This window comes from Lissotriton vulgaris, chromosome 12, assembly GCF_964263255.1.
Source record: "Lissotriton vulgaris chromosome 12, aLisVul1.2, whole genome shotgun sequence".
NCBI classification, from domain to species: domain Eukaryota; kingdom Metazoa; phylum Chordata; class Amphibia; order Caudata; family Salamandridae; genus Lissotriton; species Lissotriton vulgaris.
The window spans coordinates 154,693,057-154,718,463 of record NC_141700.1 but is presented as its reverse complement, the minus strand read 5'-3'; the positions used below and the strand labels follow the sequence as shown (position 1 = coordinate 154,718,463).

General features: G+C 43.2%; 1 protein-coding gene across 1 annotated transcript in view; it reads right to left on the bottom strand.

Moving 5' to 3' along the window:
• Nucleotides 1–360: 360 nt before the first annotated feature.
• The window catches only part of LOC147673730 (ras-related protein Rab-11A-like), a 75,719-nt gene continuing 50,672 nt past the window's right edge, over nt 361–25,407 (bottom strand). Inside the window, exons 2-5 of the mRNA XM_086947653.1 lie at nt 16,373–16,568; nt 14,670–14,863; nt 7,209–7,289; nt 361–5,199 (exon numbers count right to left, since the gene is read on the bottom strand). Coding sequence (XP_086803779.1) covers nt 5,060–5,199; nt 7,209–7,289; nt 14,670–14,863; nt 16,373–16,568 — 611 coding nt within the window. The 3' untranslated portion in view covers nt 361–5,059. The remainder of the gene's footprint in view (nt 5,200–7,208; nt 7,290–14,669; nt 14,864–16,372; nt 16,569–25,407) is intronic.

The following is a 25,407-nucleotide window of genomic DNA, read 5'->3' as shown; positions in this document are numbered from 1 at the left end:
GAGACTTCATCAGTAAGTTGTTTGTACGTATTCTTGCTTTCTATTGGGTTGACCGGTAGAGTTAGGATCCTTGAAAAATACCAGTGCGCTGTTGCTGCGCATGAAGAAGAAACCTTTACCTTGGGGCCGCCGTGCTGTACCAGTTTCGCTTGCAGGATGCTTGTACAATTCCAATGTTAGGCCACTCGCTGGTCAGTCCACCCCAGAGTACAGATCCAGGAAAATGCTTACCATGGGAAGAACAGTTTACAGTGACTTGCTAGTTTATCATCTTTCGGACGAAATGATTACATATGCAAATTTCAAGTACGTGCAACCTCTTCTCTAGGGACTGGGGAAAAAAAGAAAAAACTACAAGTATTTTAATAATGTATAATATTTTATTCAAATATATTTATTTCAGAAAAAGTAGGGGATCATTTTAGAGAAGGCATTCCCTCTCAAGACAATGTGGGATAGATCCCCTTGGTTATTCACAGGTTACAGTTTAGGAGTGGTTTATTCAGTATTTACATAAGATGGCATTAAACACGTACCCCACCCCATTCCCCAGGCACACAGCGAGTATCTGCAACAACAAAAACAAGTTTGATAGGAATGCTTTGTTCACCATGGTCTACATGGCCAATTTATTGTTGATCGTACAATATACATAAAACATTTGTTTTTCCTGAACAGTTTCTCCATTTGTTTCTGTCTTCAAGGGTCAGGTACCAAATCTTTCTATAAATAGGTGTGGCTTTCTCTAGACAGACGTGACTTGCTTCTGGAAATTCAGGAGGAAGCTACATCTAAATCCTGCCTACTCAAGAAGAAGGGGGGAAAAAAAACCTTTGCTCACGTTCATGTTGCTTCATTCGAACAGCCACAGAGTAAGGGAACTCTCCAACTGAAATGAGTAAAGAAAGGACCCCCCCCCCCCCCAAAAAAATACCACGTCATGACCATCTTCAGTTAATTATTGCTCTAATCTAGAAACCTAGAAGCAGAATTTCAAACATCACCTCCGGGCAGATCATGTGTAGGGTTTCTTCAATCCAAGGCTTTACTGCGCATACATTGTCAACAGTATCTACTTTTTCTAGACTCCTGTCCAATAATCAAAGACTTTTGAAAGATAAATGGACAATACACTGTCGAAGATGGGAACATGTACTCCACCCTCTTCTGAACGTCATCCTCTTAAACTGCATGAGCTACTAGTGGTCCAACACAAAATCCTGAGCAAACCTGCACTAGATGATCATTAGCCACAGCCTAAAGTTATAGGTTGGTTAGACTGCACGGCTAGAGTTAGTAATGAAATCAATTACCATCTTAAACAATGAAAGACAGGGCCAGGACAATGTAGGCTTGATCAAAGAAAGGGACCAGAAAAAAGTGATTAGCAGTTGAATGATTTCAAGAGTGAAAATAAAATGGTTTCATACTTTATTACCAGAGAGTAAGCATCTATCAGTGAGAGTACACAGTCATAGTAACAGGGAAGTAACTAAGCAGAACGGAACTCTATAAATTTACTCCTCAATTAATTTACTCCTCATGAGCAACTGCAAACTACTTTGAATTCATCAAACCGAGTGAAAACGGTGACAGTTTTTAGCGAAAACTATGTCCAATGGAGTTGCTCAATTTCACTATGACAATTTTCACCTACCGAACATGAAAAAGTTTCGGGAAGACTACAATTCAAACTTAAGCAGTGTCAGCATCCTGGGTTTAAATTCAAGAAATAAACACAATGCATGTTTCATAAAATACTGAAAGGTTTCATTGAAAAAAAATGTAAATGGATAGTGCAAGGCAAGGATAAAGATAATTCAATTGGCGTTTTCTACTTCAAAGTGAAAATTAAATCCCATTCAAGAGAAATTCTAAATGAGACACTAATGACTTTGTGGGTGTATAATTTACCTAAATTATTATCACCTGCCTGCAGTTGCATAAAATCAGAGATAAAACTCAGTGAATAGGTTCAGTATACATGATAACTGTTGAGTTTCAAAAAAGTGTACTAAACACAAGCAGAACAATTATACTGGCCATACCAAACACATCCGGAGTTAAGCTATAACAATGCTCTCAAAACAAACCCAGCTTTGTCAATATTTGTATGGATAACACCATCTTACAATAGCAAGACATCTGCAAAAATAAATCCACAAAACTGTACAACCACTAAGCTGTCTCCAAAACAAAGCACCTTTTTTTGTAAATCTGAACTATATTCCTACTGTACTCAAGTGCAGTGATCAGCAATGTCCAACTCACTGAGAACTTGATTAGTCTACTGGGCCCAATTCTTTGAAGATGTTCAGCAATTGTGAGAGCTGTGGAGCAAAGTAAGAATTTCAAGGGAACCATGGAGTTTGTATAAGCAATCGCAATATCCTACAACTGACCCCTTTTCAGAAATTGAGTCACACAGAGGAAAACCCGGGGGGATATGGGAGTAAGGGGGGAAGAGATGGAAAAAGAAACTTCCGATTACACTATGACCTCATGTGTGTTCACAGGTACACAATTCCTCAAGTCCTTTGTCCATACACAAAAACTAGATTCAAGCTTGATCACAACTGTGATAGAGATTCCTGATTAAATAAATCCAGTGCCAAGAAAGAGTCCACTGAAACAAACTGAAAGATTCAAGAATGCTCCACTAAAAAACACAACAATAATAGAGGACAGTTTCTCTAATATATTTTTCAATCCTCACAGCAATGCGCCAAAAAACTCATGAAATGCGAAGCTCCACCAATCCAGATCACTTTCCACCCGAGGAAAAAAAAAAAAAAACAATCCTAGAGCAGCTTCAGACCATTTTGCTTTTCAAAAGATCTAAACTCAAATCAGCAATTTCATCAAACTGGCTAGTAAGGCATTTAGGCAATAGTGAGACTACCATTAGTTTAAAAAATCTATCTTGGCTATCCATCACTCTGGGAATTAGAACTTTGCGAACTTGATGGGCTCATTATTAGGAATTGTATGCTAAAAAGTATATTTTGAAAATGACCGGGTTGTGTTCTTGAATGCCTTTTCCAACACTTAAGCCAGTAAGGGTCACGGTTATTGCTGATCTACTAGTGATTACATCTACCTATTGACGGCTGCCGAAGGAATTTTAATTCCTGCACACTTAACATTCATGTCTACTTTGTGACATATTTGCTATGTTTGTACTGTCTTGTGTGTTAGCACTAGGCACCAAAAGAGGTACCAAGCAATCATCCCACCTTTTAAATGTTAGCCACATGACAGCTGCATAATTCAAGTTGCATTTACTGGGCAACAACGGCTTTCACAGACAGAAGAATCAGATGCATGGGTAACAAACTGAGCAAAGTGCCCTCAGCAGCCTCTGTCTCTGCTCCAACCATCCCTACCTTACCCCCAAATCAGGAAGGGTTTAATTTAATTGAAATAAGAAAAACTCCACTCCACTCTCACAAACATGATGGTAAGCAGAGACATTAATGACAGCGTGAATGCGAGCAGAGAATCCTATAAAGCGTTATGTATTAGCTTCTGAAACAACTCAATACTGCTACAACAGCTTTTTCAAAATGGAACATCTGTGAGCAAAAATACATTTAAAAAAACCCTGCTTACAAACTTGAAAGCTGGTTGGTATAAAACTGAAGATCACAGGATGATCCGAAAAGGCTACCCCTCTATGCTCCTGAAAATTTTGAAGAAAACCACTACCGATTCTGTAGCAGTTCACTTGCAAACTAATAAGAATGACTAAATCTTCCCTAGAAAGTGGGAGACTCTTCTCCAAACAAACATACGCAGTATTTTCCACACAAGAACATTGGGCTGGTCCAGTCAATTACATCTCTACCCCAAACCACATATTCAAAGCATTCATTATACTGTACAGAAACCTTCCATATTAATTCCCACACACGATGGAACAGGAGTGAGTGCAAAATGTAAAAACCTTGCACCAAGCAAAAGGTCTTAAAAAAAGGTGTTACAAAACAAATCACTCAGACAAGTCTGGTTAGAAGTGGGCAAAACAATGAAATTCCCCAAACTACGCTGCACTCAATGTGTTACTAAAGTGAAGGCCATAAGACATATTTCATAGCAGCAAAACGTGAACTGGTCAATAAAAAAAAAAAAAAAAAAAAATCAAAACTCTGAACTGACGCAATTTTCTAAAAAGTCAAGAGGAAACACGGAGTAAGTTGCATGATGCACTTTCTCTAGACTGTTGCAGCCACTACCTGAGTCCTTCAAGGCTTGAAGAGGTTTTGGCCTATCAGAAATTCTGTGTTTTTTAGGCCACTCCAACCCCTACATGTTAAGGCATTTAAACTGACAGCATACACAGAGTTTGTTAGAAGAGCTTGAATCACTCAGTTATGAACTGTGCCCATGAAGAAGATGCAATAACATCCAGTCCGTACTTTCTTGTGTGGCCTCTCTCAAAGGATCCAAAGAGGATCCCAGTGGGAGAATGGAGATGCAGACACCACTGCTGCTAAAAAGAGCAAATTCAAACAAGAAAGGACAGCCAAGCTGTAATAGGGCATTAGTTTACAGAAATCCACCAAAGGCAAAATACAAGTAGCACCTTTACAATAGAATACAACCTTCTGCTGCACTGGTTTTATTTTGAATTCCAGATGAAAACTACAAAACGAAAAGTGAGTTTATGCATCTGCAGGTCTTTACACGGCAGACACTAGCAACAGTATATTCCAATCTGACTGAAAATTGGATTGGCATGACCCAGGAGTAGTGCCCATTTCATGAACCAATCACAATTTAGACAAAGTAAAACTGTGTTCTTCATTTTGGAGAACTGTGTTCTGCAAACACAAACATCAGGAAAAGTCAATGCTAAACCGTGCAACAACCCAGACATTTATTTTGCTCCGGCTTTAAAAAAATATGCAGGATGAGAGTTAATAAAAATAAGTATTATTTGTGGAGTAGAGAGATACACTTTTACAGTGTCCTTATAGATGCTTCAATCTTCTTGACCTTGTTGTGGTGCTGCCTGCTGCTGCAGATCGCACATTTCTCCAGATTTTGCTCTGCTGATTCAGATGTTCTGGCAGCATTGAGTGTTTTTAGTTTCCTGACGAGTTGGTAAGACCTTGATTGGTTCAATTGTGGAGCTAGGCCCGAACTCTGTGTCTTGCTGTCCTGACATTTGCCTCTGTGAGACAATCCGATATATTTCTGATGAAGATGAGAAGTAGAGAAAAGTTACATATATGTACTGTACAAGAAACTGCAATGCCACTACAATATACATAAAAGGAGAGTTCAGATCTTATTATTGAATTGGGATACTTGTGGAGGTGGCCAACATTTTATCTTATTGACAAGATAAGTGAATACAATGGATTGCAAATAAGTTCAAAATAATCTTGCACACCATATACAAAGGCAGAATGTTTTTGGGACATGTACCCAGCAAAACATGAAGTTATTAATAAATGAAGGGCTTTACCCATTACAGTGGACATGACAGAACAAGCTCAACCTGGCCACTGGAAGCAAAAGCCACTGATTTGCGAGTGTCTCTTAAAGCACTTATTTTTTCAGGAACATATTTTTTCAGAACATATTATAAATAAGTAACTCTTCCATGCAGTGTGATGTTCCAATGGCAACACGTAAGAGCAATAACCATAAGGCAAACTCAGTTCTTCTTCTGATGTGTTTTTGGAAGAGAGGGGATGAATGGTAAATCTTACAGTAACGAGGTACAGTGGATACTCCTCGGAGTCCTTAGATAAAGAAAAAAGCAGGATGCGTTTTCCCCTACCATTGTTCCCAAATCCATTGAGAAAATTATGTCAAGGCACTACAGGATGGAATGTATCTCACAAGACCCATGCTTCCAGTACTTTGGGTGGAACTATGGAATTTGTCCTCACCTTTCCAGTGGTGAGGAGAAGAGGAAACAGGGTGCCTGTCTGCACCATTGTAGTGAAGTCAAAGGTAATCCCATTAAGAGAGCAAATTTATGAGCAACTAGGTCATTTTTGGGGAGGTGCCCAATCTACATTTCCACTATTCCCACAGCCAGTGAGCAGTAGAAGCTTAATAGAGAGACATGTTACAGTATCAAGTAACGGGATTTGGAGAAAGTTAATCTGCTTTGTCATCCCAAAGCCCAATCGCTGCCCCCAATGTTTGTAATAATATATTAGAAGATGTGAGTTCATGATAAGTTGGCAATTCAAAAAACAAAGTATTACTGGAAAGGACTGTAAATATTTAATACAAAACTGCAATACTTCTAATTTTTGCTTAGCTATATCTTGTAAAGGTGCACCATCAGTACTGGATTTAATTCAAGAGATTTAACACTGCAGCAGAAGCAGCTATGTTATAACTGTGGGAAATGCAAATGTATTGCTGTAAACTACAAACACTTGCTCGTGGAAAGCTCTGCGATAGCTCCTCCCTTTTGGGGACTGGTATTACAACAAAAAAGTCAAAATATCTGCAAAAGGAAGCAGTTAGACACAATCTTCAGGCACATTTCTGGAAGTGCTGGCATTAGTGCACCTCTAAGACAGTGAATCCAAAAAGCGATGAGGATTTCTAAAAAAAAAAAAATTGAAATAAAAAGGATCTTAAATGGGTTTACATTAAAGACTTTAAAAAAAATCTGTAAAATAGCTACTCTAGAAATGTGATTTACTCGTCTAGAGATTAAAGCGAATGTAACTGATAAATCATGGGAAAAGACCAATATCACAGGCCAAAAAAAAAAATCTGCATTTAAAGGATTGCTCAGGCAATTTATAGCCATTATAGTTAAATGCACTATTTCTATGAAGACTAACATTTTTCTATAGATGTAATCTGCTCTTCAGTATCAATAAACTGAAAGTATTACATGTATTTTACTTAATCATTTCGGTAATATCCATCTACAAGCTCAGGCAGAACATTTGTGTATATATACACATACATAAATACATACATAGATTTTATATAGCGGCCTCTACCACAAGAGATTATCAGCACATTCCTTTGACATAAGGGTCTCCTATATTAATGAATAAAAGGCCCATGATCTCGGAGGGAATTTTAAACTTCAAGATTTAAGATTTACAAAAGCTGTTCAGAGCCGAATGGTCTAGTAATTGGGGAAGAAGGGAAGAAGGGAAGACTTTTCAAAGACAACAAATGATGGCCAATGGTTTTTTTTGTTGCTCCCAAAGACTTACCTGCAAGGACATTGTGGAATGCAGTTTCTACGTTTGTCGAGTCCAGCGCAGATGTTTCCATAAAAGAAAGGCCATTCTTTTCTATATAAAAAAGAAGGGTAAAAGGTGAATGTTTGATACAAAAGTTACAAACCTTCAGGTAAAAAACTAATACATCAGAAGTGACACAATGAAGAATCTGTTCGTTTTCATTCAGTATAAAAACAGTTAGTTTTCAAAGCCCACTTTCATATGTGCTAGTGGGTCTCAAGCCACTGAATGTCTGGCAGCTTCTTTGCACATTCCCTTCATAGTCAGTTCAGGCTGTGATCAAAACAATGAATGTGGTTGGCAAGCCAATCAACTGGAGCAAGGCGACTAAGGACCAGCAATTTTAGAGTTGCTGTGAGTAACTTGCACCTACAGCTAAACCACAAAAATAAAAATCCTAGCCAAAATGTTCTGTAGTATAAAGAAATAGCTAACAGACTTTGAGATTCTATCATTGGAACAATGCTCAAACAATGTATACCACATAGCAAATTATACACAACAGACCAGAGCATACACGCCACAGGTGCTGCCCTATCTGTTCGAGAGAGGGGGGGGGCTTGTGGAGTTGGTGACCTTAAACATGCACCACTTCCAGAGACATGAAACCATCCATGGAGTAATGAAGATTTGGAGTCAGCACACCTCACAAAGAACCTGACTGGTGTGTTGTATTGCAACTATTGTTGACATAATAGGGTACAATATAGCATTCTGGAAGCAGACTCTCGGTTCTCAAAACAGAGGTTCTAAGGAGTCATTTTGCGCAGGTCTACAACAAGAAAGTCACAGGGTTAAAAATATGATTTGGATGACGATTCATGCTCTTAAACAAAATTGTTCAAACAAGGTCTACCAGACACTCCTCAGGGAACAGTCAAACTTCTATGGAGAGATGAGTTGCATCAAAGATCAAGCACACAAGTGTTAACAAATGGCACAAGATCTACTTCGTAGGATTATACCGCATTGCACTGGTGGCAGAATTCATAACTGCCATCATGGCCCAACTTTGCGCTGAAGAGGGAGGGGGGGGGGGGGGGGGGTGTTGGTTATCTGTCTTTTTTCAATGTCTATCTGAGCCATGTTTCGAAGATGTAGGATGCCAGCCAGACTTTGATCAGTCAATCAATCTAAAGGGTGTTTGTTAAGCGTGGCTAATCATGCGTAAGGGTCTCAAGGCACGGGGGGGGGGGGGGGAGCATGGTCGTAGGTGCAGTCCAGCAAGGCGGGGGTCTGTCGAAGAGCCAGGTTTAGAAGTATCTTGCTTAGATGGGGAGCAATGTTATCTGTTTGAGGTGGAGCGGAAGGTCGTTCCAGGCTCTGGCCGCGCGGCAGGAGATCGCCTCTCGATCTGGTCTTTCTGGTGCAGGGGACCATGGCATAGGAGAGCTTGGCTGATCGTACGGTCCTTTGGGGTGCATGGAATTTGAGTCGGCTGTTAAGGTATGCCGATCTGGTGTCGTGGAGGGCCTTGTGAGCGTGGGTTAGCATCTTGAAGGTGACTCTAGTTTCGATGAGGAGCCAGTGGGGTGTGTGCAGGTGCTGGGAGATGTGGCAGTGTCTTGGCAGGTTGAGGACCAGTCTTGCGGCGGCGGTTCGGATGTTCTGTAGCTTGCGGGTGAGGTTTTTGTTTATTCCAGCATAGAGTGTGTTGCTGTAATCGAGCCTGCTGGTAACCAGGGTATAAGTGACTGTCTTTCTGTGTTCGATGGGGATCCATTTGAAGGTCTTACATAGGAGACGGAGGGTGTGGAAGCAGGAGGACAAGACCGAGCTCAAAATGGACCGCCAGATCAACTGAGTCCAGGAGGATTCCCAGGTTGCGTGCGTGGTCCGTAGGGATGGGCAGGCTGCCGAGGGGCCACCAGATGTCATTCCCGGAGTCAGGGTTTGGGCCCATGATGGGCCCATGATGAGCACTTCAGTTTTGTTGGCGTTTAGTTGTAGGCAGCTGTTTTTCATCCATTTGGCGACGGCTTCCATGCCTTCTCGAAAGTGGTGTCTGGCGGTACTTGGTTCATTAGATAGAGAGAGGATGAGTTGGGTGTCGTCTGCATATGACACAATGTTGAGTCCGTAGGTTCAGACGATGGGGGTGAGCGTAGGGCTGAGGGAGGACCCCTGGCGGACTCTGCAGGTGGTATGTGTAGGGTCCGAGAGGAAAGGAGAGGGGGGGGGGGGGAGGGGGAGTCTGACCCTCTGCCGGAGAGGAAGGAGCAGATCCAGTCGAGGGACTGGTCTTGGATCCCTGCGTCGTGGAGTCCGCGTATTAGGGTGCGATGAGAGACTGTGTTGAACGCCGCTAAGAGGTCGAGGAGGATGAGGGCTGCTGTTTCTCCTTTGTCCAGTAAGGTACGGATGTCATCTGTTGTGGCGAGCAGGGCTGTTTCCGCAATGTGTTTTTTTCTGAAGCCGGATTGGGAGTAGTTGAGGATGTTGTGCTTTCGATGAATGTGGAGAGTTGGCTGTTGATGGCTCTCGAGGACTTTCGCTCGGAATAGGATCAGGGAGAGGGGTCTGTGGTTTGAGGATGGTGGGGTCCGCCAAGGGTTTCTTGAGGAGGGGTTAATCTCAGCGTGTTTCCAGTCATCAGGGAACGAGGCGGTTGCCAGAGAGCAGTTGATGTTGTGGCACAGCATGGGTGCGAAGGTGTTGGCGGCTCTGTTGAAAATGTGGAGGGTGCTGGGGTCCGTGGGGGCCCCGGAGTGGATTGACTTCGACTTCAGTGCGTCTTCGGTGGTGAGGGCTGTCCAGTTGTTGATCGCTGGCTTCAGGGTGTCGGGTGGTTGGTGAGGGTTCAGTGTGTTGGTTGTCTTATTCAAAGTTGTCATAGATGCTCTTGATTTTGTGGTGGAAAAAGGTGCTGAGTTTGTCACAGAGGCCTTGAGAGGGATGTTGGTGGACTCACTGGTGGGTTGGGCGAACTCCTTGATGTTGAAGAGTTCTTTGCCTTTGTGTGCATGAGTGGGGATTCGGTTTTCAATCGCTTTTTTCCTTGATTTTCTGATGAGTTGGTGGTGGGCGTTGGTGGCGGCTCTGAAGTTGTTGTGGGCTTCTGTGGATTTGGTGTTCATCCAGGCCTTTGAGGCGCCGGCAAGTGCGTCTGGACTCTCAAAGTTCGGTGGTGAACCATCTAGCTTTCTTGGCGTGGGCGTTTTTCTTGAGGGGACTATAGTGTTGGCGCTGTCAGAGATCCATCTGTACAGGGTTCGAGCTGCGGTGTTGGGGTCGTGTTGCTGAGTGAGGAGGTTAGCTGGTCCTCTGAGATTCTGGTCCAGTTTCTTCATGGGAGCAGGTGCTGGTGTGTGGATGGTGGGTGTTCTGAAGGTGAAGTGGACACATCGATGGTCAGTCCATGGGCGTTCGGTGGTGTGGCTGAAGGTGATTGAGTTTCCTGTTGTGAAGAGGGGGTCGAGGGTTTGTTCTGCTGAGTGTGTGGGTTCAGTCACGATCTGGCGGAGTCCAATGTTGTGGAGGTTGTCCAGGAGGGATGTGGTACTGGGGTCCAGTTGGTTGTCGAGGTGGAAGTTGAGGTCTCCCAGTAGGGTGTAGTTAGTGGACGTGATGGCATGAGGGGCAGATGATGCCCGTGACGGAGTTGGCGAAAAGCCCATGGGGTCCAGGGAGTCGGTAGAGGAGGGTTCCTCGGAGGGTGAAGGTAGGGCTGGCTAGTATCTTGAATTGAAGATGTTCCATCGGGTCTGTGGGCCCGTCGGGAAGTGTGTTCAGGCGGAGGGGGGATTTGTGGACGATGGCGATTCCTCCTCTCGGGCGGGTGGGGAGGTCCTTCCTAGAGATCTTATATCCTTGGGGAATGGCGATGGTGAGGTCGGGTTCTGAGGTGGTGTTGGTCCAGGTTTCGGTAAAGAATGCTACGTCGGGCGTGGTGCTGTCGACAAGGTCTCAGATTTCGGTGGCGTGTTTGTGGAGGGATCGAATGTTGAGGAGGATGCACTGCAGGGTCTTCGGTTCGGTTGTATTCTTGCGGGCGGGTTGCGCTGGGTCAGTGGTCTTGGCAGGGCTGCAGGTGTGCCGGCAGCGGTGACGGCTGAAGGGTCCGTGGGTATCGGCTTTTGATGCTAGCTTGCAGTTGTTGTTGCGGCCTGGGTTGGGAGCGTGGAGTGCCACTGGGTCATAGCGTTGGCGGTGCAGAAATCCAAGGATTCCTGGTGCTGGTCGCAGCCAGGTGCAGGCGGGCTCGCCTTTGCCGCGCCCGCCATTAAGTAGGGGTCGGGGAGGGCTGGACAGCTGGGATGTGGAAGCAGGTAGGGGAGCTGGATTGGGATGGTTGCACTGGTCTTGCTGGGGGGGGGGGGTTTGGGGGGGGGGGGAAGGAGGCATGGGCAGGGGGGAGGGCCGTGGGGGCATCAGCAGCGGGGAAAAACAGGCTGAACAAAGGCAAAAGGAAAAAAGCAAAAAGAGAGAAAAGTGCAAATAAGGCAGCAAAAGTGCAAGAAAGAGTTGAGGAAAGACAGGACACAGAAGAAGAGTAAAAGTGGAATGATTGAGATGAGGGTAAATGAGTGAAAAAAGGAGGAAAGAGACAGAAGGTGAGAAGGGAGGAGCTTGAAATGAGGGGAAAACGACAGAAATGGAGAAAAGACCCAGAAGGAGAGTGAAGGGGGGGGATAGAAGTGAGGGAAAAAAACAAGTGAAAAAGAAAAGAAAAAGCGGAGCGAGAGAATGGAGACAGGGGTCCACTAGACCACCAGGGATGAAGCGCAGGTGAAACCTGCGGGTGGAGGATGGTCTCAAACAAACACTCGAGAGTGCAGGGGCTGGGGGAAGGCCTCCCTTAATGGTGGAGCTGCGAGGGAGGGAGAGCAATTTCACTGAATGTGTAAACGAATAAAACATTTGCTCATGAGGACCCGGTGTCACTTTACAGAGGCTTCTGAAGACCTTGATGACCTTTGCACAGATTTATTCAGCTCTTTGAGCATGTGACTCATTCACACTGCTTACATCTCTCTGAAGTCCCCTTTGCAGTGAATCCTTATTAACATGTGCCCTTATTAACAGTATATTGGGGACTATTCTTTTTTAGTCTGTGCACAGGCTGAAACAACCATGAGAATATACACTGAGGGCACTGGTAGACTTTGGCAGCGACAATGCCATGATGGAAACTTCGTTTGTGGGCTACTTAGCCATGAAGGAGTGTACTGCAGTAAGTTTATGCCTTTCCAACATCTTAGAAGGTCATGCCGGTCAAGTTAAATTTCCAAGGTCAAAGAACCCAGGAAAACATACTTTCTACCTTCATGTTACTTCCCAACATCAAAGTCTTAGATATCCTACATTGAAAATATGAGTCGACTGGAGACAGTGCACATGATTTACAAACTGAATTTGTAGTACATAAAATCATGGCAATAGTACTACTCCCTACAACAAAATGCAACTACAAGTTAAGACTAAAGACCTCCACTGGTCCTATTTTTTTCTATGAGGAGATCTCCAGCGCATCGATGGTGAGCTCTGCACATACAAGTATGGTACACTGTAGTAAATCGGGGGTGGCGGCAAGGGGATGGTGAGAGGAATAATTACTCAAAAAATGGGAGAGCTTAAGGGTAATTAAAGAGGAGGTTGGAAGTGGTAAGCTGATACAAACACACCGACAAAAGAGTGAGACCGTTACAAGTCAATAAATATACTTCAAGAGTTACACCACCTTAAAAGAGTCAAAACAGGCATAAATATACTCGAGCCCAGCTTTCGAGTAAGTCATGCACCACAGATGGCTACTAGGACGGCAGCATACTCCCAAACAATACAGGTACACAATTAAAATAACAGCCATATGAATTCATGTTAAATTACTTCAATATTTAAATTATATATTTAGTAATGAAAAATGAACAAAATAGGTTTTTGTATATTTTTTAAAAACTTAAACTTAATAAATGTAATTAAAAATTAAATTTGATTAAAACATTTATATTATTAAATGCATAACTTTTAACCAAGTTGAATTTAAAAAAATGTTTCACGGTGGGCCATTTTTTTTATCATTTAAAAAGTAATATTTACTAATAAAATTCATTGTTTTATTCTTTATTACACATTTGATATTTTAATGTGCGGTAATATTTTATTAGGTCCAGGTTAATAACCTTGTACATTTATTATTTTTATATTTTATATGTTAAAAAATATTTTTAAACAAACTTACATTTTCCCTATACTTTGCAATAGGTAAATTGCTACCACAGTGGTGGCGATCACCGCAAACAGATGAACAATTACTAATACTATTTACACTCAAGTTCTGTTGGAGAACCCCCACTACTTGGGTGTAGATCTACATTTGAGTAAATATAAACATGTACACCCCTGTATATCAAGCCCCAATTCTTTCGAACCCAAGCTCGGGTCAAACAGCGAACACATGAAAATGTGATGCCGAGGTCCAAAACCGCCTTCTCAATCTCTGAATGCGGATATGATGGAAACTGAGTGTTCCCTAAAAAAAGAAAATGAACTAGCTTTCCTAAGAGTTCCATATTTAACATTTGGGAGAGTGCCGTGTTCTAAACGCGTGAAACTATGGAGTAATTTATGCTGAAATAAAAGGCACACAGTTCTAAATAAGTAAATGAATGCTCTTTGTGGAAAACGACTCCCCAGCTACTGGTCGCACTAAACATCAAAACACGATGTTTTTCTTCTAGTTTTCTCCAGTAGTTTATTTTTTTTTATCTACAATGCTTTTACTTTTTGACATTCGTGTACCATGCACGGAAAATGCAGAAACTAGCATGCAATACACCAGAGATTACAATTGGAAGACCCCTGATGAAGGGTCTATTTTAACCCGAAATGCATTGGGTCGCATCTTTGCAGTGATTATTGAATCAATTGTGGAAAAACAATACATAACCATGGATATGGATGATGAATGATTTTTATAATCAATTAAACAGGATGATTAATCACGGATAAAAGTGTGATTTATTGAAAAAATAAAAGCATTGGAGATACAGAAAAACTACTGAAGAAAACTATAAGAAAAATCATTGTGTTTTGATGTTAAGTGCGACCAGCTGCTAGGGAGTGGTTTTCCACACCGAGCATTTATTTACTTAGTATTGGTCTATGCGTTTTTCAGACATGGCGCACAGAAGCTAAAATCGCACACCTTTAAAATGTATGAGAAATAGAAAACTTTGGAAAAAGGAGTGTATTTTGGTAAAATTATTTTACAGTTATAAATACCATCATAAATAATGAAGATTACATTTATTAATCCTTTTTAAATACCAACTAAGTTAATCTTAGTATCGTAAACTCACTATACAAATGCAACCATAGTAACCTAAAACAAACTACTGCTGTTTTAAAATGTGTAATTCATATGTAAAATGTTATTTCATGAATAAGTATCTGCATGGCACCTTCTGCCTCCCCTTAAAAGTTTGTTACCTGAAAAACTCTTGGCTTCATCTGTTGGCACTGCCCGCAGGTGCCGGAGGTCGCTCTTATTGCCTACAAGCATGATGACTATGTTGCCGTCAGCATGGTCCTGCAGCTCCTTCAGCCAGCGTTCCGCATTCTCGTACGTCAAGTACTTAGCAATGTCATACACAAGGAGAGCACCAACAGCCCCCCGGTAATATCTGCAAGAAAAAGGGTGTAAAAACGACAGTAGTAATTGACTTTTCTTTATCTGCTTGCATCAAGTCTTCTGGTACCCAAGGGGTGATGTCTCTGAAGTATAGACTGCACAAGGACAACAAGCAATCCATCTTAATTTGTTGACTGAACCAAACACTTTTACAGCTGCCAAATCTATCCTATAACCAACAATTTATTGGCAGTTCGACTATTCTAGGGTAAACACCATCATCTATGTATTTTCCACTATGGACCAGATTCGACCCAAACGTACTCTTGCTTATTCCTACATTTTTTTTTTTTTTTACTGATTACGAATCATAAATTACTTACTAAACAGAAAACCATTACCCTACAGGATTCAATCTACACTAAAGTTAGTTTCCAACGAATACCCTCTAGTAGCTGAATTTTAAAGTAAACTTCCCAATCACAGAAACTTTCGCTCCAAAGGCCACCCTTTATTCACATCTGTGATCTTTTGTCTACTTTAACCCTGATTATTGCAGCATTTGGTGCATTTACTCTGGACCAAATCCATCTAAAGTGGCTTATTTGAAAAACACAAAAACCAGTTAGGATGTTTTATTAGACTGGTTGTTTGTGGCCCTTTGCACATTATTTCTTCCAAAATAAATCTGATCTTGACCTGGAAACGACTAGATTCTATCAAAAAGTTGTACCTCTTGAACAGTAGCCAAACATAAAAGTATGCCCCATAGGCATTGTACAAGTCCGGCACTCATTACCAATTGATGTTTAGTTATTAAAGTAATTGTACGAAACCACACTTTATTGAATTTATAGCATTTTATTGCAGACACTAATGTCTTGCTTTAGACTGGTCCAGAGGTATTACCTCCAAGCCAGGCCTAAAGCACCACCCCACAACACTATTTCACCTCCACCCCCAAAAATTTGCACAGAAGTGCAAGCAGCAAGTGCGGATCTCACAGGTTCGCAACGCCCTCCTTCCTTAGACAGAAAGGTACCTTCCAAGTGCAAACATCTGTCCAATTAAAGGAAAACCTCAAGTATTACCCACACTTTAATGCATATCCCTACCACAAGTGCAAGGAAGAGTAATCCGAAAGAATACCACTGGGTCTTAGGTGAAAGGATGAAAAAAGAGGTATTTCTCTTCCAGAGGATCAGAGATTCCATGGGGGCTCGGTGAGGCTTTCCCAGAGCGCCACAAAGAGGAAAGACAGTTCTACTGCTAGCTCTAATCATCACAAAACATTCAGAAATTGAGACTTTTCCGTAATTGTTATGTATTTCACACAAGACAGCCAGTTACATTCATGGTAAATTCACTGTAGTTTCCAAGAACCTGTTGTCTTCATGCTAGATGGTGAAGAAAAAACTCCTGTTTTAGGGACAAAGCCGTAAGCTTTCAAGGGACATGGGTACGCTACAAATGAGGTCTTCCAGAAAGCGGTTCTACTAACAGTTTTCCCAACAGGCACAGAGCATGTGCGTAGTGGCCATGCCTGGTAAGAGGTACTTACGCTGAAGTAATGGCGCGGTAACGCTCCTGGCCAGCTGTGTCCCAGATCTGCGCTTTCACAGTCTTGTTCTCAACTTTGATGCTTCTCGTGGCAAACTCCACGCCGATGGTGCTCTTGCTCTCCAGGTTGAACTCATTCCGGGTAAAGCGGGACAACAGGTTACTTTTGCCTACACCAGAATCTCCAATCAACACAACTATGGAAACACAAAAGAAAATACTCAAAGATGACTTTCATTCCAAGGCCACTTTACTGACAGTATTGAGAGTCAGCGTTCATGATGCGCAAGATTACAATGCACAGGATTTCAACCAAAGACATCTGTAGGTTCACTGCTTCTGGCACAGCAAGCCATGGCAGGCAGCTATTAATGGAGAGTCTCGGCAGTGGCTTAACCTGGCAGATATTTCTACACACTGCACCTTAATAGAGAGGCATTAGAGCTTGAAAACAGATCTTGGTTATTAAGTAAAAGACACAGATATTTGGTAAGTTACACGGGTGGGTGAACTTCAAACAACGGAATATTTGGAGACAATGAGGCATAGCACCAGATATCTCCATCCCACTCAGATAAAGGTGAAGAGGTGAAACAGAATATGAAAGTAAAAAAAGAACTATGAAGCATGCAGTGCGCACAGAAAGTTTGCAGCTCTGGAATGCAGAGTCTTCACAGACTTGGGAATGAAAGTCAGTTTTTGTCCTTGATTGACCAGAGCAGCGCTCAGCAAGATCCATTGTTGAGGATTTAAAATATACCCTAAGTGGGGTTTAGCTCCTGCAACGGGAGTATTTCTTGATCACTTCGCACCTTTTGATATTTGGTGAATCATTCAACCTTAAACGGAGTGTTTACACTGCAAAGCATGAGGTCATTGTTCACATGTCAAACGTTTACTCAAACTTATTGCTGCAGGTTCAACTCTATCGCACTGATCCACACCCGAAAACACCTTGAATGTCATCAGGGGGACACAATGGGGATAATGTGTTGAAACGTAATCAACTGAAGAAATGGACAGTGCTTAATTTGTAAAATAATACGTGCTGGACCCTTACTTTTTCCTCTGAATCGGCAACAGGCATCTTCAATACACCAGACACTCCCTACCCCTCTATCACACCTGCACTTTGTTTTCTATTCCAGAGTTCTCCCTTTGTCATTGTTTTTCCATCTCTCTTCCTCGAGCTTTTCCACTTTTGTATTTTTCTCTTGCTCTGGGTCCAACTTGCTGAGAACAAATATGTGCGTCGGTGGGCAACACCTGCCAGCCACAGCTCAAACTAAGCACTGCAAATGGGCACATTCTACACCCCAGCAGAACTAAGCAATTATCATGTTCCACGTAGATCCACAGCCCAATCTAGCAGTTCACTATACAATATATTTCATACTCGAGCCTTACGAACCACTATCTAATACAACATATTAACAATAGGAAACACTTACAATATCAACAAAATAAACTTCCAAGAAGAATGCCAGAAACGTAAAGTGCACACATATTGTGAAAGCATCCGGGAACCATAAGATTGCGGCAATGCACTACACTGCACTTAAGATAACGTATTTGCACTAAACATTCTATGTTACACGTGGAGCAAGAGTGACTCGGACAAAATGACACTACATTTGGTAAAGTGCAGGTACTGGATTTGAAGCCAGATTATCAGATTCTGAGAGCAGCACGTTAACCACTAGCGCTCATCTCTTACTAATATTGAAAGACTGGCACACCACACTGGAACCATTGCATCACATACTATGTTTTCAAGTGAAAGATAGAGTACCTGCACTTATTTTTAAATTTGTCAGGGAAGAAATGAAACAAGCATTTGCAATTCAATAGGTCTCGCAATAGGACGTTTGAGCTATTGGTCTTGTAATTGACACATTTTTTAATTTATGTGTTGGTTTTGAAAATAGCGAAATTAATAGCTTTGTCATTTACAATGCCAATAGTTTTAACTTTTGTAAACGTGACACCTATAGTATTTGTAATGCAACATGTTTTGTATTTACGTGACTTAGATGTATTGATATTACAAATAACAATGGCTTTTAATTTTTTTAAATAATTAATACTTAAATAAAAGTTATTGTAATTTGTAATGGCAATAGCTTAAACTTTTGTAAATACCTATTGTGAAGATTATGTTCAGTGTATTTTATTGTGATGAAAAATCCAAGAACAGAAGTGTAATATTAACATCTTTTTTGTGACATTTGTAATAAAGCTTGAAACATTGAGAGAACATATTTGAACCAGTTGTTGAATGGTTGCACAGATTGATGCTGTGGTGTTCAGTGATGTTGTGGTGGTGCCCCGGAGTGATGCTGTGGTGGGGCGATAGACGAGTGGGGGCGATAGATAGACGAGTGGGGGCGATAGATAGACGAGTGAGGGTGATAGATAGACGTGGGCGCGAGATTGGGCGCGTGGTGTGGTTGTGTGTGCATGGTTGTATTTATGTGTGTGTGCGGTTAGAGAAGGATGTATGTGGAAGAGAGCAGCAGATCAGCACAGAAGAAGAGAACAGGGAGTTAAAGAAGGACGCAGTGTAAGAGAGCAGCAGATCAGTACAGAAGAAGAGAACATGGAGTTAGAGAAAGAGGTGGGTGGAAGAGAGCAAAAAGATCACAGGAGAAGGCACCAAGGAGTTAGAGAATGAGGTGGGGTGGAAGAGAAGAGCAGATCAGCACAGCGGAAGAGAACAGGGAGTTAGAGAAGGAGGCAGGGTGGAAGAGTAGCAGATCAGCACAAGAGAAGAGAACAGGGAGTTAGAGAAGGAGGTGGGGTGGAAGAGAGCAGCAGATCAGCACAGGAGAAGAGAACAGAGTTAAAGAAGGAGGCGGTGGAATAGAGCAGCAGATCAGCACAGGTGAAGAGAACAGGGAGTTAGAGAAGGAGGCGAATGGAAGAGAACAGCAGATCAGCACGAGAGAAGAGAACAGGGAGGTAGTAAAGGAGGCGGGTGGAAGAGTTCAGCACAGGAGAAGAGACAAGGAAGTTAAAGAAGGAAGTGGGGTGGATGAGAGCAGATCAGCACAGGAGAAGAGAAGAGAACAGGGAGTTAGAGAAGGAGGCAGGGTGGAAGAGCAGCAGATCAGCACGGGAGAAGAGAACAGGGAGTTCGAGAAGAAGGTGGGGTGGAAGAGAGCAGCAGATCAGCACAGGAGAAGAGAATAGAACAGGGAGTTAAAGAGGTGGGTGGAAGAGAGAAGCAGATCAGCACAGGAGAAGAGAATAGAACAGGGAGTTAGAGAAGGAGGCGAGGTGGAAGAGAGCAGCAGAAGAGAACAGGGAGTTAGAGAAGGGGCGGGGTGGAAGAGCAGCAGATCAGCACGGGAGAACAGAACAGGGAGTGAAAGGAGGCGGCGGGAAGAAGAGAGCAGAAGATTAGCACAGGAGAAGAGAACAGGGAGTTACGGAAGGAAGCGGGTGGAAGAGAGCAGCAGATCAGCACAGCAGAAGAGAACAGGGAGTTAGAGAAAGAGGTGGGTGGAAGAGAACAACAGATCTGCACAGGAGAAGAAAATAGGGAGTTAGAGAAGGAAGCTGTGGAAAAGAACAGCACACGAGAAGAGAAGAGGGAGTTAAAGAAGGAGGTGGGTGTATAAGTGATTAACAAGGTATGAAAGACTGCAGGTCTGTAGCAGGAAATGTTTGTTTTAACATCAGGGAAATCCCCACTAAAAACTGGCCCAACAGACCATAGAACACATTCACAGACAAAAATAACGGACAATATGCGGACTTATGAAACCAGCCCTTTGGTCACTGCGTTATTGCCCTACAGGCCAGTCCAACCTTGTTGGCAGTCTTGAAAGGTCATTCCCGCCAGGAGTGTATCCCTGTAAAAGTTGGATCAGAGTTTGTTTGTTGAGGGAATGCTAGTGCTTTGTAGTGTCAGTGCTAACACATTACGCTATCTTTGATGGCATTGCCTGAAGAGCATGGGTTCTAGCCAATTATCACCACGAACCCCTATGGAACAGGACAGAAAGTTTTGTCAAAAGAAAGAATCCCGCCCACATGAATACAAAGGAATGTTTTATTTGACTTAAAAATCAGAAGGCCTCATTCCGATTGTGGGTTTTGTTTAAGCTTCTAATAGAGAATACACCAAAAACAGCTATGTGGAGAGAGTAGCGTCCCCTTTTTTTTTTTTAGTAAAAGCTTAGTGCTAAATTCACATTCTTTAAATATTCTTGTAAGCCTGCATATCTAAATGAAGAAAGCTGATGTAATCGACTGTCACCCATCCGAATTCTGACAGTTATCCGAGAGCTGACCGTTTAACTAACACATGAAAGCTGGATTTATTCTGAATTATTTGGTTGTTGGAGGAGCTGTGTGGATGCGTGCCCATTCCTGCACAGTTTGTTAGACCAGCATAAGGTGACAGATAAACTTTTCACTGCTGTAGGTGTGACTCGGTGAAGGGAAGGCTATATCATTATGAAATAAATTGGGGAGGTGCGTTCAAGCCCTCCTATTAACACTTCACTAACGGTGGTCCGAATTTGAAGGCTGTGAAAATGATTATCTTCCTTCAAGTAAAAAAAAAAGAAAAAAAAAGAAATCGAAAAAGTCGCATGGTTAAGAGACATTTCACCCTTTACTTGCTTTGCTGGGTTGTGTTGCAATGACTGCGCCTACCTTCAGATCCAGACATGCTCACAGTGAACCCTTGCCAAAGCGCACACGCTTTCCGAAGCGTTTTAAACAAGCAATGGAAATGTGTGCGAACAAGCAACAGAGGTGTGCGTGCAGCACTTACACAGCTTCATTCACCTCAAGGCACAAACTCTGAGTGTTGGATCGGTGTGCCTTCCAAAAGTAAAATGCAGCTATATGTGGGGTAAAGAAAAAAAACTAAAACAATGGCGAGCATGTTTGGAAACTTGAGCCTGTGTAAGGGGAGGGATGCATGGATTGGAGAGAGGCAGGCTGTACCATGCAGAGTTTAGCAGCCATGTTGGGAAAGAGTCTACCAAGAGATGTGTAGCGCGAGCAGTGGGAGGAGCCAGGAGGCGGGGCACATGTATACACGAAGGAGGATGTGGTTTCAGATTTATTTTTTGGGAGGGCTATATCGCAGTCCGGAGAGGGGTCTTGCAAAAGAGCAGAGTGTGTCCTGTGGTTTCCGGTGAGATGTAAAGGTGCGGAGAGTCTGAGGTTACGTAAACCTAAAAATTGTAAAACCGGGCGCCGTGGTAGGCAGCGCTGCGCCCAAGCACATTAATTAAATAAACAACAAAACAACGCATCGGAAACATAAAACAAGGCTACTGTAAACAAGCACAGTAGGCTTTCACTTTCGTCCAGAAAAAAAAAAAAAACGAGAACTTTGCAGAGAACGCCGAACAACATACAGCTACCCCGTGAAATGGATGCAAAAAAACCAAGCTCTCGGCATTGCTGTGGCGGCGGGGGGGGGGGGGGGCTTCGCGGGAGCACATTCCTTTGAAGTCTGATGGGGGGGCAGGGGAGCGGCTTCCTTTGAAGTCTGATGCAGAGGCATGGTGTGGGATGTGGCTGGCGATGATGTGAACGTGCATAGTTCACATGAACTGTACACGATACGCAGCTAGGTAGACTATTCTTTTCCGCTTACTATAATCTCGCCTATTTATCCCTGCGGGAAAGAATAGGCGAGACCTTAAAAAGGGAGGGGGGGGGGGGAGGAGGGGTACCAGCACTTCTCATAAGGTGTGGTTCTCAAAAGAAAGGGGAACTCGGGATACAGAGCGCCTGCACGGTTATGTTTCCATTCTAAGCACTAAATCAAGCCTTTGAAAAAGTCACATTGGCAAAAAGCATGGCACTGGACAATGACAACTGAAATAAGCACTTGGGAGTGATATGAGAGGTGAAACCAAAACCCGGGTGAATTTGGTAGGTAATATCTGATGGACCCGAAATTTGCCTGCGATATACCAGAAATAATAACAGCGGATGCAAGAGGCTTAGTGCTCAGTGCTCCGAGAGGACCACGACAGGTAAAGGCAAATAATGGACACAGGAATTTAGGGTCCATAAGACCCTGATTCAGTCATTCACCAGCTGAATCAAAAATAAAAACTCTTTAGGTCACTTGCTACAATGAAGTGGCACAGAAGTCGGTTGGTGACATTTACAGGCCTTAAAACATTTTATTTCAACTGAAATAACCAATGTATTGCCACTTACTTTTAAACTTACCTTTTCAAATAGTTTTCTATTGCTTTTGCCCCTGGATAAAGGTTCTAAATAAACTGTTAAATGAAATAGCCTATTGATTTAAATAATTATTTGCCCTGTGGGTCCTCGTTAATGAATTTTCCAAACACAGGATGTTATTTCACATGTATTTATTACGTTGGCGAAGGCCTCGAGTATAGCCTTCACGAGCCAAAGAAGATTTTGGGGCCAGCCCTTATCATCCCGTGTAAGGCACTGGCCTTTGCAAGATTGGATGTGCCCAGAAGGAGGGTTAGCCGTACATACAGGCAGGCAACACTAGGTCAACTCGCGCCTTTGAGACAAAACAAGAGCTAAGGAGTTCAGTAACTAGCACGGATCTGAGCAGGGGTGCTGGGTGAGGGGGCAGCGCGCGCCATTACACCACCTGACCGCCTCCGTGGTCCACCTTAACCAGCATTAAATGCAAGGGCCGGCGCTGCGTCACAGCCCTGGTATTTAAGGAATGCCTGTGAGAGGACTTAGTCCTTATCGGAGCACATTCCTAGGCCTCTCCGCCCACAACACGACGAGCGAACAAGAAAGCCTGCCTACACATCTTGATATTTTTAAATCCGCATCGCTTTTCACAAACCTCCATACACAAAAAAGATAGAACACCTTTCAAAATTATTCTTATGCTATCTCGAAGATGCCAGCTCAGGAAATGGTAAAACGCTATTACTTTAACAGTTGAGTGGAATCTGTCAAAATATCAAGGTCAAAAATTATCAAAAACACACTTATGTAGATGGCGCAATCAGAGCCGGCTGTAGTGTGAAGAGTGCCATCACACAAGCGCGCACAACACTGCTATATGCACTGGAGACCCCTCGAAGGTGACTCCAGACCACTCTGGAAGTCTCACTCCGCGGAACTTGTTCACGGAAGGACACGCATTGATATTCGAGCCTTGACAAAGGAGCGAGACCCAGGAGAGGGACAGTTTCTACTGTACAGTAAGATCATCCATTCTATCAGGAGCCAATAGTAGATGGATACCACAGACCCCATGTTATGTTATGTTATTAAGTCACTTATAAAGCGCGCTAACACTGATTAGTTTCTTGGCGCTAAAATTGACAGTAACACAACCTAAGGTGGAGGAGGAGGTGGATTAAAAAGCTTGTCTAAAGAGCCAGGTCTTCAGAGCTTTCCGAAAAGGTAGAAGGTCTTGGCAAGATCGGATCTCCAGGGGAAAGGTGTTCCATAGACAGGGGGCAAGGGTGGCAAATCTACGACCACCAGAGCGTTTGAGTTTAAAGGGGGGGGTCTGGAGCAGGGCTAGATGGAGTGAGCGGAGGTTACGGGAGGGGACGTGTCTGGTGATCAGTTGATTGATAAATTTAGGGCTTTTGCCATGTAATGACTTGAAGACCATACAGCCTGCTTTAAAATAGCAGCGTTGTATGACTGGAAGCCAATGCAGCTTGATGAGAAGAGGGGTCGCAGCCTGCCATCTAGGTTGCTTTAGAATCAGCCTAGCAGCGTAGTTCTGCACCATCTGGAGGCGCTTAAGTAAATAGTTGGGGAGACCTAGGTAAATGGCATTTGCGTAATCCAGGTGGGACAGGACAGTGGCGATCACAACCTGGGTAATCGCTTCAGGCGTTAATAAACGCCTGACCTTCCTGATTTTTTTTAGTTGGTAGAAGCATTTGGAGACCACTTGTCCCACTTGTGTTTTTAGTGAAAGATCACTGTCCACAATGACTCCGAGCGTTTTAGCCGAAGGTGATGGTTGTGGAGCTTGACCCAGGTCTGCAGGCCAATAGTGAGGGCCCCAGTACTTAGCACTATCCCCGGTCAGTACTAGTTCAGTTTTACCTGGGTTTAATTTCAATTGATTTTGATCCATCCAGGATTTAATAAACCTCATGGTTGACTGGAAATGACTCATAGAGTCTACGGAGTTATCAATGGTGAGGAGTAGCTGCAGGTCATCTGCGTAGTTAAAAACTCTCACCTGTTTGTCCCTCAAGGTTTGTATAAGGGGGAGTATGTATATGTTAAAAAGGTGAGGTGACAGGGAGGAGCCCTGTGGCACTCCACATGGGATGGCTTGTTTAACACCGGTCAAGTCCCCCAGGCGCACTGCTTGGGATCGGTCCTCCAAAAAGGATCTCAGCCAGCAGGCCGCCACACCCTGTATGCCGGTCTGTCCGACACGGTCGATCAAGATGTTGTGGTCGACCGTGTCGAACGCGGCCGACAAGTCCAGTAGTACCAGGGCCTGGGGAGAACGTCTGTCTGCGCAGTCTCGGAGTGTGTCCAAGACTGCGGTGATCACTGCCTCCGTAGAGTGTGCTGGCCGGAATCCGGCCTGGTGAGGGTCAAAGCAGGAGGACTCCTCCAAGAAGTTGGAGAGATTTTTCGCCACGTGTGCCTCTAGAATTTTTGCCAAGTAAGGCAGTAGGGAGATGGGCCTGAAGTTTGCCTTGCATCCAGGATCCGCCCCGGGTTTTTTTAATAGGGGTATAACCGTTGCTTCTTTAAAGGTAGACGGGACAATGCCCGAGGAAAGGGAGTTATTTAAGAGGGCAAGAATAGGGGTTGGGAAAGTGGAGAAACATTCTTTCAAGATGCGAGGGGGACAGATGTCTAATGGGGAGCCAGATTTGACTCTTGTCGTTCGTTCAAGGAGCTGATCGTAGGTTATAGGTTGAAAGTTGGTAAGGGTGGCAGATCCTGTCCTTATTGCCATACCAGTAGTGAGAGGGGTCTTTGGTTGAGGAATGCTAGTTTTTATGTCTTTGATTTTGTCACTAAAGTAGGAGTTGAGTGAATCACACAGACTCTGGGTGGGGA